This window comes from Engraulis encrasicolus, chromosome 22 (genome assembly GCF_034702125.1).
Source record: "Engraulis encrasicolus isolate BLACKSEA-1 chromosome 22, IST_EnEncr_1.0, whole genome shotgun sequence".
Lineage (NCBI taxonomy): Eukaryota > Metazoa > Chordata > Actinopteri > Clupeiformes > Engraulidae > Engraulis > Engraulis encrasicolus.
Genome location: NC_085878.1, coordinates 15594042 through 15616295, shown reverse-complemented (window position 1 = coordinate 15616295; position 22254 = coordinate 15594042). Strand labels below are relative to the sequence as shown.

General features: G+C 43.3%; 1 protein-coding gene across 1 annotated transcript; it reads right to left on the bottom strand.

Moving 5' to 3' along the window:
* Positions 1 to 422: 422 nt before the first annotated feature.
* Positions 423 to 21895, bottom strand: chrna7a (cholinergic receptor, nicotinic, alpha 7a (neuronal)). The gene is made up of 10 exons (XM_063189034.1): positions 21814 to 21895; positions 17082 to 17221; positions 14339 to 14383; positions 12408 to 12517; positions 9688 to 9767; positions 7926 to 8093; positions 6303 to 6497; positions 3365 to 3451; positions 2502 to 2611; positions 423 to 1285 (listed from the first exon to the last, which is right to left on the bottom strand). The coding sequence occupies exons 1-10, from the start codon at positions 21866 to 21868 to the stop codon at positions 686 to 688; spliced, it is 1590 nt and encodes a 529-aa protein (XP_063045104.1). The 5' UTR covers positions 21869 to 21895; the 3' UTR covers positions 423 to 685.
* Positions 21896 to 22254: the final 359 nt, after the last annotated feature.

Here is a 22254-nt window from a genome sequence, read left to right as displayed (position 1 = left end):
GTATTTCAAGGAAAAAAAGTACCCCACCGCGATACATGTTGAAACTTCCACTGCACAAAGTGGCATATACACGTACAGTATGTGATATATTGCAAAGGACTGCATGATTGATTTCAATATGCATAGCAAGTCCCAATAGCACTATTGTGGCACATAATATTGTATGACAACTTCAGTGGCAAGTCGCACCTAATATTTCTGAATGACACCTTTTACACGTTTCAAATAAAAAACCCTTGTGAATGTGGGTGAGGTTCATAGAACGCGATTTAAACAATTTTTTTTTTAGATTTTTGTGTCAAGGAAACGTTAAGACAGAATGACAACAGTCACTGATTGAAAGGAAAGTCTTAAATTATAGGCTGGTTTACCATACTGAGGTTTAATTATGGTTGTCAATTTAAAAACCATCCCAGGCTGAACAGATAACTCATCCCAACCTGAGCCAGTAGTTTTTGTGTGCTTTTTATGCATACTGAGATGCACGTTGGTTGTAACTCCAGCTGTTTGCCAATTATCATGTTGAATGATGAATCTACTGTGAATAGCGTTATTGTATATTCTTAGAAATGTGTTTTGTAATGTGACTGGCTCAGTCAGTTCTTTTTAGGTCACTTTATATTGAGACTCAGTAAGCGAGCACAACCTTGAATGTTGGGTAGAAAGAAGTGAGGCACCACCAGGCCTAGGTGAAGAAGTCTTTCGAAATGGCCTCCACAAAGTTGGGGGCAGACATGAGGATGCCCGTGGTGCACAGCGTGGTGAAGAGCGAGAAGGCCATCAGGCATAACCGGTCGATCACAGAGGCGGCAAACTTCCACTCGTTGCACACGATCTCCTCCTCGTCCTGGTCGCGGAAGTGCTTGGCGATGTAGCGCACCTCCTCCAGGATCTTGGCCAGGTCGGGCTCGGCGCTGCTGACGGAGGAGGAGGAGGCCTGGCCGCCGCCGCCACCGGGCAGCAGCACCTCCTCGTCCGCAGACCCGACTAGCCGACTGCAGATGACGCCCGAGTCGGGCGAGGTGGAGTAGTGCAGGCTGTCCATGCCGCGGAAGCCGATGAAGAGCATGTTGCCGTTGGGGCCGCCCCCTCCTCCTCCCGGGCCGCCCATGCCCATACCCATGCCCATGCCCACGCCACTCCCGCCCCCTGTGCTGACGTTCAGGTCCACGCTGGACAGGCTGCTGCGCGGACGCTTGTTGTGGCACGCCGAGCGCACCTTGTCCTCGCCCGGCCGCTTCATACGAAGGAACCAGGCGATCCAGTTCAGCAGCACGATGCGCGTCTGGAACACGGCACACAGAACAGAGGGAACAGAACCACAGTAAGGGTTATGCAGAACATGTTGATGATGATGTGGGTGTTAAACACAGCACAGAGGGAACAGGATAATGCATTATTTTTTAAATATATATATTTTTAGGGGCATTTTTGTCTTTATTCGGATAGGACAGTATGAGAGGTGACAGGAAGTGAGTGGGAGAGAGAGATGGGGGAGCATCTGCAAATGACCCGGGAGGGAATCAAAGCCTGGTTGCTGGCGTAGTAACCCAGTGCCCTTCCGGTAGGACACGGTAGGGCAAGGACAATGCATGTTAACATACTATATTGTATGCAGAAAAGCAAAATGACATGATTATCAAAAGGGCCCAGTGTTTTTTGTCATGACTGTTCAAATTCACTTTGACCCGAGTCCATAAAGTCCTTAGGAAATGTCCATACAGTGTAATCTAAGCTTATCATTACATTGCATTTATCAGATGTATTAAGTGGCTAAAAAGAGGACATCAGAAAGAGGTCATAGGCAGCAACACACTGTGAGGGTCAGTACACAGCTCAGCAATATACAGTAATGCAAGCACTATCAACTACAGCACTATACAAGGTGTGTAGGAGCACAGAGTGCAGGTCTGACAGATAGGGTTTTCACACTTGGTCCCTTTCAGCCATTTAAGTGAACTCAGACCTGTGACTCAGCATTTTCTGTGCATATGTGAATGCTCCAAAGTGTACCCAGACTCCTTGGAAGTGAACCGTACTGAGACCTTCATTGACGTGGTCTCAGTACGGTTTGCTTATGAGTTCTGACAAGTTACACTAAGTGTGACTAGGTGTAATCAATTAAGGAGAGCTCTAGAGGACCAGGTGTGATCAAAATGAAGACTTACACACCATAAAAGCCTAACAGGACCAGAAATATCAGTCAGTTCTTTTTGTAATTCACTCACAATATGAACAAAATCAGAACTGAGTCTTTTTGCTGTCGGTTCACTTTTTGGTCCACTTACTAAAGAGGACTGAGTTCAGTTCACTTAAAGGGGACCAGGTGTGAAAATGCCCATAGTTAGTGACAGGGGAAATGGGGGAACATTACTTTGACCAATATCACCATCATATTGATGCAATACCCATCACCATAATATGGGATGTTGCTTTTAAATAATATTATAATTTATATAATCATGTTGGCTGACTTTAGCTTTCCTCTACTGAGTACTTACCCATTTTGGCATTTTGCCTCCATCAGGGTCGTGATAATGATACTGCAATACCCAAACGGTTGCTATGACTGACAGTCCAACGATGACCATGGTTGTGGCAAAATACTGGGCTGAAAGAGGAAGCAAGGTTTAACAGTTCTGTGAGTCATCGCAGTTCGAGAGGATTTACTAAAAGCTGAAGTATAAAAGGAAATTTATAAACATCTACATACATACTGGATAACAGAGGGAAAAGAAGGTGATGCTGAAACATCACCTCCATAAAAGCCATTCGCCTGCACACAGGGCGCCCAAATTAAACACAGCATCGGCCTGTCCAGCTCATTCATCAAACCATTCAGAGAGTGCTGCAACTACTCTATTAAACCTGCTGAGACCTCGAGTGGTTCAGTGCACGGCACGCAGCGATGTGCACAAACGACTTCAGAGGGAGGACCAAAAATGGAAATATGCACTTTTTGCCACGTCTGGGCAAGTAAATAGCAAAGGCATACAGGATTAGCAGTAAGTGCACTTGGCTCCTCAAGGGCAGGGCTGGACTGGCCATCTGGCATAGTGGGCATTTCCCGGTGGGCCCCGCACCCTTGTGGGTCCCTATTTTCAGAAATGTAAAAAAATATATATATAGTCAGTACTGCGCTACTAATTATGAGGGGGCCCTTTGAGTCAAAAGTGCCCAGGCCCTATTTGTCCCCCAGTTCAGCCCTCCTCAAGAGTGAACTGAATAGCCAAGCTCCTTGGCAACCAAGCATTTATAATGGGTCCATGCATATTGATGGCCACTCTGGACTTAACACCTTGTGGAATTAATGGGAGGCTTCACACACACAGCTCAAAGTCATCCGTCGGAGAGAAAATATTACCTATTAAAGGCACAGAGTCGGATGTCGCTGGCATGATTTCTGCCACCAGGAGCATAAACACCGTCAGCGAAAGCAGCACTGTGATTCCTGCAACACACACATTAACACGATCACTCGGTCAAATATTTAGAGTACAGGTGCTTGAAAACTGAACGATAATAGGAGCATGTAAAGAGCAATTTAACATTTTCATGGAAAGACATAAACAGCCTTTGCTATTTAAATGCACTTATACACAGTATTAAAACAGTACTGGCACAGACATGTATACACATACTCCCAAACATTTCTTCACGGTTGGCTTTGAAGCACTTTGCTAATGTGTGGCTATATAAACATTTAACACAGTTAATTCTATTAGACCTCCAACTGCCATTGTCTCTTTCTGAGCTCAGATAGTCCTTAAATCCTTTGTTAAGCAAGAAATTCATACAACAGTTGTTGAACAAAACAAAAACATAAGTGTTAGGACTACACATTGAGAGTATATATAACTATATACTCTCAATGGGACTACATGATAATGGAAAAAAATGTAATAACGATTATTTAAATTTTTGTGAAATTTAACAAAATAAAAAGAATTGTAATTATGTGAAAGGCAACTTAGATGAGTCTACAGATATTTGGCCAGAAACACTAGCCTGTTAACATGTTATGCCTTAAGGATAGGCCTACCTGAAGGCAGGTCACTATATTGCTCACGATTAAATCACAATTTTGTTTTTTGTAATTGTTCTTTTCTAAATTATCGTGATTTTGATGAATTTCAATTAAAGGAGAAGTCCAGTTTTTTTAACATTAAGGCCATTTTCTGAGTGGTCTGCAATGTTTTAGAGTCCCCCTCACCGTTTATTTCATGTTTGCTGCAGTCTCTGTTATTTGGCTGATTTGGATTTGATCTCAACCAGCTTTAGAATGGCCGTCTATGGGCACCTGCAACTCTGTTCTTAAAATTACCTTAAACATTTGTTTTCAAAAGTCTACAGCTCACAAAGTGGTTAGGGGTGTTCACTAGCAGTCCCTAACAAGTTTCAAGGCGAAATATGGCTTCTGTCATTTTTTATTTGCCATTTTGTGAAAGCAAGTGAAAGTGAAAGTGAAACTTAATTTACAAATTGCTACATAAAACACACATAAAACACGACAGATGCCATATTTCGCTTCAAAAATTGTTAAGGAACACCAGTGAATACTGCTGAACACTTGGTGAGTTGCATATTCTTGAAAACAAACGTTAAATGTGATTTTAAGAACAGAGTTGCAGGTGCCCATAGACGGCCATTCTAAAGCTGGTTGAGATCAAATCCAAATCAGCCAAATAACAGAGACTGCAGCAAACATGAAATAAACAACGAGGGGGACTCTAAAACATTCCAGACCACTCAGAAAATGGCCTTAATGTTCAAAAAACTGGACTTCTCCTTTAATTGTGCGGCGCCCTACATGGCGTAGTTGTTCATTCTGTCACTCACTCACTGCATCACAGTAATAATTCATGTTTTGCCTGCGTGGAAAGAGCATTTGCGGGAAGTCGGTCTGTGAGTGCTGCCTCAGTACAGGCACAGCCGAACATGATCTATTTTTATTAAACAGAAGATACAAAGAGGCGCAATCAATACGAATTTCATTTAAAGAGATAGTGCTTCCCATACTGATTAATTAATAAAAATAATAACTCCCGAGTCCCGAGCTCTCTAATTCAATTTTTCTAAGGACATTGATCTCAGAGCATGCTGTGGGCTGTACAGCCACAGTTCTCCCAGTAGCTATAAAACAATGCTGGCAGACAATGTTTGACTAATAACAATGTGAAACCACCAGTAGCCGTCTTACATGGAAAACCACTAATTCCCTCCCCAGGGATTTCATGGATGGCATCCACCCAATTTCAGGCTAGGTTGCCTGGCTTGCTCCGCTACCTTTGGGCCAAATAGTGGGGAAAGCTTTTGGGAGATGGCGCTCACAGTGCTCATTGCAATGGAGTGTCTGTCTCACACTGTGGAGAGATTAAGGTGCAGTGCACTTAAGGAGGAGACGCTTCCAACAAGCTGTTTGTCTTCCAAACACAGAAAGCATTTGGCTTCGATAAAACATTCAATTAATTCCTCATGTTTATTCCTCACACGCAGGTTGACATCACTGCGTATTCTTTGGTGAAATTAATTGAGAACGTCAGGTCTGAAGAAGTGGAAGAAGTGAACATGGTAATGCTTTTACACAAAGGTACTGATCCAGTCTATGCTGCAGAATACAGAACCATCCTCTCTCTCTACCAGGGCCGCTGACAGCTTTGGCTGGACCTGGGCACAGGACAAAGTAATCTGAAAGACACCCAGGGCTCTAAATTTACACCAGCCAACAAGCCAAATACTGGCCAAATACTACGTTTGGCTAGTACGATTAACATCTACCAGCCATTTTGGATGGTGGTGAAAAAAGTTAATTCTTGAGGATCCAATTCTGGGCCCCCTTCTCCCTGGGCCTGGGACAAGTGGGACAAGTGGGACCCCTCCTCCTCCACCACCCTTGCTCTCCACTGTACAGTAAGATAAAATAGTAACATAAAACCTGGAAAACCAATTAGCGAGACACAGAAGGAAGCCAACAGTATGCACTGCAGTATACACTTTCTGCTGATCTACTCTGTAGCCCTCAACAAAACAACAGCGTACAGCAGCTTGCAAGCTCAAGTCAACTCTCTGCCCCATTTACTGCAGCACAAACTAACTTGCACTCTACAAATGTGCCACCCTCAACAGAACATCACTGAATAGCTTGCATCGAGTGAAACCTCTCCACCCTCCATTCATTAGGAACAGTCTCCAGCACACTGCAATAAAATAAGGTTGCAAGTGTAACTCTGTTCTGTTAGTCTCTGCACTGTGAACAGATTAGCGGGACGGCGGGTGAGATCGCTGACATGTGTTTTGCATACCCAGGGAGATCTTCTCTCCTGAGTCGGCGGGCAGGAGGAAGACGAGGAGGGCCAGGGTGGAGATGAGGACGCAGGGGATGAGCAGGTTCAGGCCGTAGTAGAGCGTGCGTCTGCGCATCACCACCGTGAACGTCACGTCAGGGTACGGCTCTTTGCAGCAGTCGTAGAACTTCTCGTTTCTCCTTCCTGGGACCTCTGTGTAGCAAAAAAAACCCCAAAACAAAACAGAAAGCAAATGCATAGTTAGCAAGTCGCCACACACAAAGAAACGGAAGGGCAGGAGCACCTTTTTGCAAAACAATTCTGTACTTTCTAGGGTCCTGTAATCATTTAAGATCTGTATGGTATCTTATTTGGTAGAGGGTTTTTTGTTTTCTGCCTCGCAGATTACCATATTGTAACTCAGAAGGATTTTTTTAAATTAAATTAGGTAAATAACTGTTTTGCTAAAGGTCTTTCCCCCATCAGCAAACTTTGTACTCATTTATATACACAATCCTACTTTCACTTCTCGGTGTGCAGGTTCTATTGCCATTTCAGCTTTATACCACAACACAGTAGCCTACATATGGTCATTATCAGACACAGAGGCAAGTGCTAAGACATGCCAACAGGTAGGCTACAGTATGTATTCCCCTCACACACAAGCAAAACAGTAGCAAGTCCAAATGAAGAGTTCAGATGCAAAACCCCCTAAGTGCCATTTCAGAAAATAATCTTAATTCATTTTTATTTAATACAAAGCTATCAAAATTGCATATTTTTTATTTTATTTATGTAATATAACTATTTATATGTATTATCAAATACATGAATGTAAACCAAACCAACAACAGGGTTCTCTAAAAATATAGAAGTACAGGTCTTTAGAAATGGAGTTAGGGGGTTTTGCATCTGAACTCTTCAAATACAGAAGTCTAAACTACGTATATATTCTGGAGAAATGTAGCTCCACTTAAACTAATAAAGATGATTCCATCCCTCCAGGGGCAGATAAGCAGCTCCTCTCATTTCAAGTGGAGAACATTCTGCTCCCTGTTGTGAATCTAGTACATCCACATTATCCATATAACCTCAAGACTGCATGCCGGCAAAGCCATATACATTAAGATGAATTGCAGCATAAAACGTAGTGTTAACCATCTGGGTTATAGAGGAACATCATAAAACTGCTGCACATCTTTTCAGCAATAAACTGCTACTAAGCCAAATCTTACAGGCACCAAAATGTCAAAAAAACCTCCGATTTTCTAGGTTCAGAGAATACAGAGGGAAATTTTGGTCAACCTCCAGCAGAGCCTGCACAAAGCCATGAATACATGTCTGCCCATCCATATTCAATCAGACCATAATGGTGTCCAACAAGCATATCTCTTGCATTCACATACTTACATGCTTTTCCAACATGTGGGATGGCCTCAAAAAAGGGCAGGAGGCCAAGGCACTCTTCTTAGATAAAACCGCTTTATTGTAGAGGCTAGTTCCTGTTTGAACTTAAATAATTAAAAATACTGCCACTGCCAACACGTTTCAGCCCGCTACAGGGCCTTCATCAGGGCACAAGGTGATGTGGGATGGCCTATTGTACTACTCTGAATAAGATGAGTACCATCTGTCCCTTACCAACAAGGTCCCATTCTCCATTGGAAATGTAGCCTGTTAGGTCAGCCTCAATCATCTGCAGGTCCAATGACCACCCTCCGTAAGTCCAGGAGCCAAACTTCAGGTCGCATCGCTGGACGTCAAAGGGGAACCAGCGCACGTCGATATAGCAGGTGCTTTTGAAGATTCCTGAAAACAGGGGCTTGGGGTTAGTCTCTCAGCTCAGTTGAAGAAAACCTCAATTCACATTTTGTGCTGTAACCTTTTCATAAAATGAAGCTAGTCTAGGTTACCAGTTCCAGAATTATCTGACAAATGATTGCCAATTAGCATATCAATTATTGTGGTGTTCAAAATGGAAATTCAAAATTCACTTTCAAATTCAGATCGAGAACTTAAACCGATTGAAAGAAAAAATGAGAGAGACCCACTGCCCAAAAATGTGAAACCCTCAGTCCAATATTATAATGCAAAAAATGGCACTGATGTAGACAAAATACACCATCAAAAAATAAAAACGTCGAAAGGAATGGAGGATTTGAGCAATGCGGAGAGACAGGAGGTACATTGGAATAAAATGGGCGTCACAGGGCAGACAAATGTTGTAGAAGATAATTTGGTTTGGATAGCAGATTGTATGGGAAAGAGAGACCTCATTCATCTTTTCCTGGCCTACCCCCTCCATTCATCCACGAGCGTCCATATTTCTCAACACTTCATTACAACCCCTCATGAAAGGCTGCCCCTGTGAATGAATGCATGGCCTCACTATGGAGTTAATAATACCCTCCTGTGCTGCTGGGTCATGTCCCCTGCGTAAAATGGAATGAAAATGCCAAGGGTGAATTTCTCCCATACTGCATGCACCCCACTGTCCAACAACCCCCAAGCCAACCACCATTGATTTTGCTCTGATTATTGTGAGCATGTACGGCCAGGGATGAGAGAGAGGAAGAGAGGGAGAGAGAATAGGGGGAGAGGAAGGGGAAAGGGAGAGGAAGGGAGGGGGGAGAGGGAGAGGGAGAGAGAGGGGAAGGGAGTGCTGATGGGCGCACACTTGGAGAGAAAAGAGTAATCACTTTTTTCTTGTCAGGTAGGGAAAGGCTGCCAACGTAAGTGACTTGGCAATCAGTAAAAAAAGATGCATTCAGTAGAGCAGGCATATGTGGGTCAATGTGAAAGAGAAGGGAGGGGGGGATGTGAGGCTATCAGGAGAGGGGAGACAGCAGTCCGTCTGGCTCATAGATTGAACATAATAACGGTTTGTGGTCCGGCTTCCCCCACAGAGCCGTTCCGTGTTTCATTTCTGCACTAGTCATCTAAGACATCTAATTAAGATGTGAAAAATGTGGAGCAATAACAGCCAACTTTAATGTGGCATGCCGTAATGACGATGGCTGTGCCCTGAACCGAGTGTAAAAAGGTTGTTAAAATGACCCAGGAGTCACACTTGCAAAATGTTTTAGTAAATAACAATGCACACACCACTCCAACAGCTACTGTACATCCTTATATGCATGGTGCATGGGCCACCGTTAAACTACACTCAAGAGTGAAGGATCGGAGCGTGTCTCCAAGGTCTAGCGTTAAGCTCCAGCCATTACCCCATGACAAACACGATCCATCACCCCCAGTGTAATACACAAGAGATGCAGATGGCTATTTATAAAGACCAGCATGTCGGCCACAATAAATCCTGAGAGGGAGCCACTGTGGAGACATACCTGTGGCAGGTTCATTAGTAATGATAGCTTTGGCGGAGGGAGGGAGGCTGGCGGCCTACCTGGTGGCATGTATTGGCACGATCCTGTATTGCTCACCAGCACATTTGTATGGAAAGTGGCATCGAACCTCTCGTCGGCACTGCAGAAGACGTATGGGGAATTGAGAAGAGAGATTGGTTACTTTAAGCACACCGACTTCTACCTCCTGCCTCCTACCTTGCGCCTCCACATTATTAGAAATCACAGTAAAATAACAGCCCTGTCAGCATGTCATTAAAGTATCCGAATCTACAACTAATCAATGGTGGGTTTACTGCATTTTATTGCTAGGACCTATAGGGGTATGGATCCATTGATCTCTTTGACCAGTAAAACAAAAAGCATAAACATTATAATAAGTGGGCTGCTCCTCTAGGCTACGTGTCAAAGAATGTATCTTCACACTTTTCACAGGCCTTTATGCATTTGCAAGCAGTATCTCCAATTTTTCATTCAAAACATTTTTATTTAAATTGAATTCACATGAAATAAAATCACCTTTAATAATCTCTGCACACTGTGAGCTTGGTGATAGTAGAAACTTGTGATTATCACAGACTCTTATGAAGCTTTATTAACACTTAGAAAATAATAAACTAATTATTATAAAGAAAACATTTAGAAATGTTTGGAAAGGAGTAATGTTTACTACTGTATGGTAACCCAGCAGCAGACACAACATAGCTGCAGTGGTAATTTGGTTTGGCATTCAAATAATATTTCTTACTCATTTATTAACATGTTTTGTTCATTATCAGGTCATTAACAAATACAAGTGTTAATAAAACATGAAGGGGCCTGTATTATAAAGTCATAGCAAACTGGGCATCAATCATGGGCATCACGATGCCGGGCAGGATACTTCCATAATCGATTCGGCAAATGTCATAATCGATGCAGCATATTTTTTCGAGTTTCAATTACTTCCGTGGGTATCTGATGCAAAGGAACTTTAAATTAAATGAAAGCACTTCAAAGCATTGAAAATGGCAGGACTGATACACACCACACCCAATAAAATGTAATTCAGCATCTCTCTGCTTGTATTGGCTCATGACTGATGAAATATTGCCTTGCTTTCAGTAGAAATGTAATGCATTGCAACACATTGTAGAAACGGACGGAATCGATAACTCGAATTGTTACATCTCGAGTCGTAATCGACTTGAATCGTGAGGGCAGTGCCAATGCACTAGCCTGGTGATGCCATCCTATGTACTCCACCCAAAGATTTTGGCTCCACACCTAGTCTGGCAAAAGCCTCCCAGCTCGGTTTGCTCACTGTTTAGCCAATCAGCAAACAGTTGAGAGTGGTGACGCAGAACTCACCCGCAAAGTCTGTTACTGATTGGTTAAGGTAACTATACTCACACTTTTGTTATTTGTATGCTTTTGCGACGTTATATCGTAACAGTCTTGCTAATTAAGCACAATATGGCATTTTAAATTAATTTAAATGGCAGAGTAAGATCAGACCATCTCCCACCCTCCATGGAGACGGATTCCTCTTGGCTTTTGCCAGACTGTTTGACGGAGTCGACAGTCGCTTTCGCCCAGGCTACCAATGCACACCACTATCAATCATCAGCTGTGGCCTTTTCTCAAAACTTGACACTTGAGTGATTAAACTGCTGCTTCACGCATTTCATTCTGGAAATTGAATCCCCCATGAGGTCAGTCAGCAGTGTGAGCGGGAAAAGGTGAACATCATTGAGGGGGGTCCCACTCCACTCCCAGGCTAAAGAGGTGGGTAAGTGAAATGCCGAGTAATCAGCAGGCTAAAGTCCAGGCGGGCGGTGGCGTCGTCTGTGGCGACAGTGACAAATGGTGCTAAAAGCTTGTTTTCTTCATTATGCAGCGGGAAAGCAATGCCTTGGAGAGCTAATTTATGAACATTAGCCCGGGTGATTCATCACTTTCAAAGCCACTCTGGCTTTATCAATGCTCAACAGAGAGCATGTGTCTGTACAGGTATCCCCCCTAGTCTATTTCTTTCTTTTTTCCCCCCTTTTTTTGCTTTTCTTTTCTACTTTAGTAAACATGACTGTCCTGTAGGTTGGTCTTGCTCGCTCGGGCAAGAGCAAATCTTCAGACGTCTGTCCGGCCACGATGACTCAGCACTCTATGATAGTTTATGGGAACTGACACGCAAGACCAGCCCGGTTTTACGACCTACGGGACAGTGTTGACACTCTGGCATGTTAAGTTGTTAATTCAGGCGATGGCCAAGCACAGCAGCACACGCTGAATTAGAGACCATAGGTTCAATTATATTAATGAATTCAGCAGACAGACTTCAAGCATCAACGACGTGCTTTTGTCTCAACATTTTTTTTTCATAACAGTACAGTGCATCTTGATAGTCAGGTCACGAAAACACCCCTCAGCCTTAAGCGTTATTGAATATCCTCCTGTATTCTTCATATTATGTCTTTGAGTAGATGTGGATGACCTTAAGAATACTGACATGTTTGGCCTTAAGAGGGTAGCCTACCTTGCCTCAAAGCCAATTTACTGTTTAGATTAGAACATGACAGAGTGGAGACAGCTGGACTCTGGCAATCAGAGCCTAAAAACTGGTAGACAACGCACACAATGAAGACTGTAAAGGAAAAGATGAAAGGAGTTGTGACAAAATTGCACTGGCCATCACTGCTGTAAGAAACACCCACAGTCCGTAATAAAAAATAAAATAATGTCACACTGGTTCGAACCTGGGAGATATATCTGAGCTACCTACCTGTTGTACAGCAGGATGTCTGGCTTCCATATTTGGCTGTCAGGAAACCGTACATTCGAGACACCAGGATAATCCGATGCGTTCCACTGAAGGTAGTAGTCATACCAGTACTGCAAACATAAAACGCATGCAGGAAATGCATGAAATGTATGCACATATGCATCAACACACAGACACAGACACAGACACAGACACAGACACAGACACGCACACACACACACACACACACACACACACACACACACACACACACACACACACACACACACACACACACACACACACACACACACACACACACACACACACACACACACACACACACACACACACGAACACACAGGGACACAAGCACAAATGCATATAATCTCCACTCCGTCTGACATCTTTCCTTCCTGCATGCCTCATGTTTGTTCTCCTATATTCCCATGGCGACAATAAGCCTTCACATAGCAGCAGGAGGATGTGCGAAAAATAAAATTAAATCAATGTCAGAACGGGAGCCATCTCGCCCTTAAACATCCATAACAATAGATTGCTGAGGCGAGGGCCTATTTACTGCCGCCAAAATCTCAAGGGTGTTGTGAATGACCATGATTGCTGTGGAGGCGCTCTGACAAACAGCACAGCAGCCCTGAATTAAATTATTTTTTTGTAATGAATTTTCTAATTGGTTGGAAGGACAGAATCAGCTCTGTACAGGCGGGCAATAAATATTTATGACCGGGAATGTAGTGAGAGAGTTCCAGCCACTGTACTCTAGTACAGCACATTGGAAAAAAGGTATCAGGAAGAAGGGAATAGACAGAAGACAGATGCAAAGCCATTCCTCCTTGCTCTGTTTTCCCTGCCTATGTTGCTACCGCTGTGCCTCTGCTTCTGAAAAAAAGACACTGCAACACTACATCCATCTAGAATGCTTAATGATGTTTGAGATTGAGACTGTAAGGGTGTGTGTGTGTGTGTGAGAGTGTGCGAGTGTGTGTGTGTGTGTGTGTGTGTGTGTGTGTGTGTGTGTGTGTGTGTGTGTGTGTGTGTGTGTGTGTGTGTGTGTGTGTGTGTGTGTGTGTGTGTGTGTGTGTGTGTGTGTGCACTTGTGTGTGCACACTAGTGTGTGCATCTGAGACAGACAGAAAAAGAAAGAGAGAGAGAGAGAGAGAGAGAGAGAGAGAGAGAGAGAGAGAGAGAGAGAGAGAGAATAATGTATGTGTGTGTCTGTGTATGTGTGCTTTGCGTGTGCTTGCGTGTGAGTGTGTGTGTGTGCTTGCATATGAGTGTGTGCGTGGTTTAATTCTCTTAATGTAGTTATGACCCACTCAGGGCGGGAGCCAGCTGCATCCAGAAGCAGTGGCAGTGGCAGTGGCAGCCTCTACTCTGCAGTCGGGTGTTTTTTTTGGATAAAGGTCAAAACCATCATCATTGAAGACCACCGCCACTCCCCCTCCCGCCAGCCAGCCAGGCAGCTGTGCCAAGGCCACACATATCATCTTGATAGCCATGCCGAGCCGGCGCAGACACACATTGTTTATTGGGACGCCGTCGCAGGAGCGTTATGATGAAGCACGAGTGTTTTATTATGAAAGACGCCCTTCAACCTCACAAACACACAAACACACGAACACACACACACACACACACACACACACACACACACACACACACACACACACACACAAACCACAGATCAATGCAGAAACGTGAGGCGACTTAAAGCTCATGGATTTATCTGAAGGTACATCACAGCAGGATCTAAGTGGAGTTAAAACACAGATACTGTGGCTTAAGTTTAAGGAGAATATAGAGTGGATAATGATGTACTGGGGATATGTGTTGACCTTTTCATGAATTTGCGTCTTTTGCGGACCGTGAACTCCAATAATAAGAGGACTACTCGGCTGTAAAAATTGACCTTGTGACTAAATGGCACTTACCAGTTGTAGCCATATGTTTGTTGTCAGAACTTGATTCTTCTCATCCTGTGACAAAAACAGACGCAAAAATTCATTAGTGAACAACTCTCTCAACCGTGACAGGAAAAATGTAACAGTACTACAGTCTAAAGAAAAACTGTGCACAGCTGGTAACGGACACTGTGATTTTTCAGTCTTTCACTGGTTGGAATACAACAGGGGTGCATGCTACTGTAAATCTACTGACAGGGATTTTCATGGAATTTCCAGATTGTTGGTGATAAGAACATATAAAGACAGGCCAAGAAAACATTTGCAATTAAGAGCGATAAACAACAGAACAGCACTCATTGCACTTGATTCAATCGGAATTGTGTCAACAACACTGTAGCAGAAAAGACTGTTGCAGATTCAAATCTGACTGTCTCTCTGGCAAACACGATCACTCGTTTGGCTGAGCACCATGACTGCCTTTCATTACCTCAGCTGTGCAAATGGGACAGGAATTCAATAGTATCAGCTGGCTTAAAATGGATGTCTTTGTTTTAGTCAAATACTCTCTCACGCAGAGCCTCTATTATACGTTTGCTGTTACAAAATTGTAACACGCCTAATAACCATGTGTTAATCTCATATGTAAGACTCACAATAATGCTATAGAAGTGCTGTGGTGCTATAAGCTTTTTCACTAAACCGTGGGATCACAGCAAACTCATCGGCATGAAAGGACCACATCAGAAACCACTTCACTAAACCATGACCAACCATTCTTCTTGGATGAAATATAGTTCTCAAGGAAAGTGTGACACGAATATGTTAAGTTTATGATGTACTGTGCTATGCTGTGCCACTCTGCTCTATAAATCAGCATGGCTATTTGCAGACATCACCTGCTGGAATGAGAGCATGGCTGGAAATGGTGACACTGGATACATTCTAAGCCATTTAGATCTTTAGCATCATCTGACCTTCGTAAACAGTGCCATTGCAAATCTATAGCGCCTTTCTTTGCACTGTTTCAGAGTCCACATGGAGACTGTATTACAGAAAACACTGTCATTTAGAATCTAAGCTTTTCTCTGTATCATGTGGCTGAAGCCTAAGCATAATTCCTATTTAGGTTATTGCGTTATTGCATAGGTTTAGACACTTCATAAACAGTACAATTTCAGAAAACACTGCCATTTAGAATCTAGCCGCTTTCTTTGTACTGTTTCAGAATCCATTTGGATACTGTCAATTCTAAACGATATGGCTATTTACAGTAGATCTTTGCATCATCTGCCCTTTGTAAACGGTACATTTTTTAAAAGCACTGCCATTGACAACATAGCCCCATTCTCTGTACTGTTTCAACATCCATGTGGATAAAGTCCAAGTACTATTTAGATCGCTGTAACAGCCATCCTTAATAAACAGCGAGATTTAAGAAAACCCCACCATTAAGAGCTGTGCCCTTTCTGTGTACTACTGTTGGGGGATATGAATAGATGCTGTGCTGTGTCTTTGTAGCCGCTCTCGATGTTTTCCACCTGCGTTCCCCCGTTTCATACTCAAGCCAAGAGAAACTCACTCATGCAAGCCAATCTCATCTGGCTCAGACTGTGTGTTTCGCAGTGTGATTTTTATGGAATATGGTACAGTATATGTGGTGATGGAGTCACATGTATGGCTATTAAGTGTGTGTGTGTGTGTGTGTGTGTGTGTGTGTGTGTGTGTGTGTGTGTGTGTGTGTGTGTGTGTGTGTGTGTGTGTGTGTGTGTGTGTGCGCGCGTGCGCATGCATGCATGCCAGGGTACAGAGGGAGAAGGAAGGATGGAGAGAAAGAAAGAAAGAAAGGAAGAAGGAGAAGATCCCTGTCAGCTCTTTCTCTCAAGGCTGCTTGGATGGAATGCTCAACCACAAATGCCTCCTCTCTTCTCTCACCGGCCTGACGCGGACACATAAATCCAGCTGCTGTTACATCAGAGCCATAGACTGACCAGAGCTGACTAACATTTATGCTCACTGACTGACAAACACACACACTCACGCGCGTGCACACACACTCACACACTCACACACATACACAGAAACACAAATGCAAATGTCAGTCCACAGTTATTGCACAGACATAACAGAGCACATCACACACCCATGAATACATTAAGACAGGAAGAGAGACAGAGATAGGGGGTGAGAGAGAGAGAGAGAGAGAGAGAGAGAGAGAGAGAGAGAGAGAGAGAGAGAGAGAGAGAGAGAGAGAGAGAGAGAGAGAGAGAGAGAGAGAGAGAGAGAGATACATATACCATGCATGCATTCAGCAATAAGTGAGTGTGCTCACACTATGTAAACATACACACTAATAATTCACATTAACACAAAGGCTGTCCATTCCAGGTGCTTGTATGTCATGGTAATGGGTGCACATGTCAGGCGATGGGTACTCTATGTTGACACAGTGTGTTTAATTTATAATCACAGCCTGAAGAACAATGTTGTCATTTATCATCAGTGGCTCATAGCTAGAAATATGATTTAGGATTTATGTACATATAGCCTACTGTATGTCAATACATACCCCATCCTGGGGGGTTGCTGTGGCACACTGTGTAGAGCACTTGCACCATACTGTGCACTTGAAGACCCAAGTTCGAATTCGACCTGGGTCATTTCCCAACCCTACCCCATCTCTCTCCTCCACCACCTTCCTGTCTAATTTTTGCTGTCCTATAACAGTAAAGCTACTAAAAGGCCAAAAAAGATGATAAAAAAGAATACGCACCACATCCATTATTTGCATGAGGCTGAAGCTGAAGTTCACCGTGAGGGTGTGTGTGTCATTGAACACCGGCCTCTCCAGCGGGTTGTAGTTGGCCATCAGATCTTTGTACAGTTTTCGCTGAGCATGACCCTGTTGTGACACTGGGATTCAAAAAAATGAACTACATATCAGGATGTTATTCACCTCCATAAGTCCTGCACATTTCATATCATTTCATACTCTCACAGAATTTCTGGTCTGCTAGTAGCGGTTAATGGCTACCAGTCTATGAACTCCACTGCTGCATAACCAGAAATCTAATGAAATGCATGATGGATAATGAGGTTTATATGAAGCTGTGACAGAGATGAAAAATATTAAAGGTTCAGAGTGTAAATGTAGTAATTTACATACTTTCAAAGTGTATGTTACATATTCACAAATGTAATGTTTTTTTATATTGGTGTAGTCTGGTCTGGAGGTTTTTACGCCAAAGATTTCTATGATGTCTATGACTGGTCGTTCAAGATGATGGAGTGACATGGAGAATATCCACCTATTCATGTATGAAAAGTGTATATTCCAAACCATGATAAAAATATAGCAACTGTGGCGCAGTGCGCTAAGCCCCCCACATTTGGGCTTGCATGCCCACGGGGACCCCAGTTCGAGTCCGGCCGGGGTCATTTCCCGATCCCACCCTGTGTCTCTGTCCCACTCACTTCCTATCACCATCTCAGACTGTCCAATCAAATAAAGGCATAAAAGCCCCTAAAAATATGTATATATATTTTAAAAATGTAGCAATTGATGGTGGGAGTAAATATCCATGTCTTGGGATGAAAATAAAATTGCATTGGGTGTTGTATGTTTTTTTTAAAGGCCTGCTTCGACACTGTGTAGCCTACAGCTCTCAGAATAATCAAGAGTGGAGGTACTGTACGAGGCGTAACAAAAAGCCCTCTCATTACTGAACAAAACAAAAAAAAACGGTGAAAATTAAACGGGCAAGCAGTGTTTCCCACAGAAATTTTGGAAACTATGGGGGCAGCCGGGTTTATTTTGGTCCGGGGGGGGGGGGGGGGGGGGTCTTCTCACACGGGCCTTTTTTTTTGGGGGGGGGGGGGGGGGGGGGGTGGGGGGGTTATTCTTGCAGCGTAAATGCAAAACGGCAAAACAATGACTACAGTATGACATTGGTGCATGGAGAAACTGTAGGCCTGGGCCTATATTTCAGCCATTTATATTTTGAGAAATAAGGCTACATAAGATTTTACCCATGACTTGTATAATAGTAGTACATTGTCATTGTCAAAAAATGCAGTACAGTGAATAATTTCTGTTTACAACACAGTTTCATTCGTCCCTCATGCAGGGGTCTGGGAAACAATAATAAAACAAAATAGGAGCAGAGATAAGAATTTAAGAGCACTGTGAAATTGTTAACGCATAGACAAAAAGGGTCTTAGAGGGTAGGCTGCGCCTTTTCCCCCACACATATCTGTAGGCGTACACATTCTACATGAGGGGTGCTGGTCACAGGGCCAGTTTTTTTCCAAATTCCTCCCATTAAAAGGGCTGAACAACATATTCACATTCATTACACATTAATTTCTATATGCAGCCCGATGTCTCCTCTGCTGTGTCAATGAAGGTCTGTCACCAAACTCATTACAACTGTAAAACAAAGCCTAGGGAGTGTTAGTAAACTCATCCCAACTGTCCCTTCTCTGAAGGTTTTTTATATTGCTCCCAAACCCAAGTAAACTACAACAACTTGACTAGGCTTTTGATCCCTGTCTTTCAAGCACTTGTGGTTCTCTCTATAGCAGGGGTGCCCAACTTTTTTTTAACCAAGATCTACTTTTGAAGTTGATGGTCTGCCGTGATCTACCAAGTCAAATTCAAGGATGTCAGTATGAAAATTTAAGACCACCATTTATTAATCACCATTATTATGAACAAAATGTTTTCAGTAGGCAACTATGGCCGTATCTTTTCAGTGTGTTTTTAAAGTGTGTTGAATAGCCTATCTTTACAAAGCAATGCAGCACTGATAGTATGCAGAGATAATTTCAGTCATACACAAGTCATAAACAACTGAAACAATTTCAAAATGATAAACACTTGGTATATAAAAGGCACATAGGCCCTATTTCTAAAATATGATGAAGCATTATCATGCCTTCAGTGGTATAGGCTACAAATTAAAAAGGGCTCAGAAATTCACCATTTGTTATGGGTAAATAGTAGGCTACTATGAGAGAGAGAGAGAGACAGAGAGAGAGAGAGGGAGACAGAGAGAGAGAGAGAGAGAGAGCGAGCAATGAGAGAACTCATTGGATTGGTTAACACCCATGTTAAGAGTGACTTCTTCTATGAAGGTTTTTTTTGTTCAGCTCTCTGGGACAGTAGCACAGCAAAGGCTTTCTATTGTGAGTTTGGACCATCGTTTTGTCCACAACTGGAGCAAGAAACAGCACGAATTGAAGTGAATTCCACACATGTCAACAACTAACATCTCCCTTACACGCGACACGCGATGTAAACGCAGTTAGCGATGTTGCATGCGACTAGCGATTTGGACGAAGATCCTCGCATATCGGCGTGTCATAACGCATCGTTGCGCACATGTTCCGATGTTACACGTGTGCACACATGAATCAACTGTAATACCCTTACGGTCACTTCCTAATGCTTTCCCCTCATTCTGTGTTACCGTGGGACTACTTATCTAACCAATACAGAGTCTATAGGATGTATTTACTCCAGGAGGAAAATGCGAAGGAAATTAACAAAAAAACGGATATCGTTAAAAAAAAAAAAAAAATTTTTTTTTTTTTTACATTTTCGTAAACTATGGCGGCCAAATTTAAACTATGGCGGGCCGCCATAGTTTCCTCAATGTATGGGAAACACTGGGGCAAGTTAAGGTGAAGGGCTTTGCACAGTGAGAAGGCAAATAGCCTCTTCGCCTCATCGGGAGTTACTGTATTGATCGACGAATCTCATCATGCTCTCTCTCTCTTTCTCTCTCTCCTCTCCACACACATGTAGCCTCCAGCTCCACTCTCCTCTTCTCCCCAGCTGTCTGGATCCAGGCCCCCCATAACTCTCCCCATCTCTTCCTCCATGCTACACGGCTAGCTAGCTCGCTATAGTCTGCATTATGAGTCTGTTCCAGCAGCCCTGAGCCGAGTCGGGTTATATTTACATCCCCAAAGTGCTGAGGTCTGGAACCTCTCGCCCTACCCTCTCAGGTATACTGCCGGGCCATCACTGTTAATCTTCCCTTTGTTCTCTTCAAGGGCTCCAACCCAGCACCCACCAGTGAAGAAGATGTCAGTCTGGACACTACAGTAGCTTTCACCTACACTCACTTAGTCCTGAGATCAGAGGACTTAACCTTGTCAGTTACTTAACACATCAACTGCTGTCAAGTCGATACATTTTTTTTCTGTTGGATCATTGCATTTTTTTCTCTCCTGTGGGATTTCCACCAAAAACCAACATGAATAGGAGGGCGATGATAACTGTGTGTGTCCCCATCACACAACACAGATGCACTCAACGCTGAAAGCCTCACTTTGTGTCTTAATACCTTCCCACTGGACCTTAACTATACTCGCAGGGCCGCTGACAGCTTTCGCTGGTCCCAGCACAAAATCATCTGAAAGGGCCCCCTATCAAATAAGTGCAATATAATGGGGACCCAATTCTGGGCCCCCTATATCCCTGGGTCCGGGACAACATACCTGTTTGCACCCCCCCCCCCCTGTCGGTGGGCCTGCACACTGGTATTCCACCCAGGTCCACAGAGATCCACTGACTGGATTACAGCAGCCTTTTAGCTGGCCAGGCCAGTTTCATCTCTGAGATGAGATCCAGGGGCACCACACAAGACAATGAGCTGAACAGAGTGCTATTATCCCAAGCCAATATCTGTCCAGGCATCCATTGTGGAAGTATAATTAAATTTAAGGGGGCCTTGTCCATGTCAATAAGAATGGACTAAATGGAGACATGACATCGTCAAACGCAAAAGCAATTACATAAGTAAATATTGATTTGATGGATAGATGGATATATATAATAAGCTGGACTAAATGCAATGCTGACAAAATTGTCCTTGCTCTGAGGAAATTGTGCTTACTGTTGAACTGCTGTAAACACACCACTCTATTCTTTCCCAAATCACAATAATACTTCCATCAAGGATAAACACACTGACAGGAATAACTGGCAGACAAGCATTTCAATAGCCTACTAAAACAATGCATATTATGTATCTAGTATATAACAAAAATGAGATAAACTAAAACAAACAACTTTCTAATTTTGGAAAAGCCAATTATCCCCCCAAAGGGCATTTACACTGTGGCTCAAACATCATGGTCCACCTCACTTGCCAACTTCAATTCATGTGGATAAATGAGCATTCAGCCAAGATAATGTCTGGCTAGAGCATTTCACAAGGGGGACGAAATTAAACAGTTATTGAGAACCTTTCCCCTTCCACTGTTTGTCTGAGATTGAATTTACTGTAGAAATCCCACAGGCAAGCCAAGTAGCACAGTTAAATTGAGCAGAGCGCAGCAAAAGTGACCCAGTGCCAAGAAGCACCTTTTTTTTAAAGGATGAAAGCAATCTCATAGGCATGACAACAATACTTTTGGACTTTTATGCGTAATTATTATTTGTTTGTGATAGGTACAGTAATGTATGATACTGTAAAAATCCATGCAGAACCTACCTCTCCACACGCATGCAGTGATGACAAGACACAGGATAACGTTCCAAGCTTCCATAACGCAACCGGTGCGGGAACGCAACGAAGAAAGCTGGTTAAAAAAATATAAAAAGTAACTTCATGGGATGTTCTTATTCCACTTCTCAATAGCACACACGCGGACACTCTACGTCTGGGTTAGTATCAGGACTCTTTCTTGCTGCCCGGCACATTGTTGTGGGCTGCTGCAGAGTCCCGCCTCCCACCATCCCAGCTATATTTCAGAAGGAGTGCGCCGTCAGAGCGAATCGCCCGTGTCAGAGATCCGCTAACCCATGGGCATGTAAATCAAATATCGGTCAGGGTAGAGAGACGGTCATCAGCCCGGACGGCGAGAAGGTGGCATGCTGTAGCTAGGATGAAGTGCTCCACTATACTGCCCACAACCCAACTCGGGTCATATTA

Bases quoted from the DNA above. Each gene is read 5' to 3' on its own strand.
- chrna7a (XM_063189034.1), bottom strand. From the start codon at position 21,868: ATGGAAGCTTGGAACGTTATCCTGTGTCTTGTCATCACTGCATGCGTG. The intron at 9,768-12,407 runs GTAGGTAGCTCA...CGTCTTCTGCAG, and splicing joins GACATCCTGCTGTACAACAG to TGCCGACGAGAGGTTCGATG. The intron at 6,498-7,925 runs GTAAGGGACAGA...TTTGCTACACAG, and splicing joins TGGAGAATGGGACCTTGTTG to AGGTCCCAGGAAGGAGAAAC.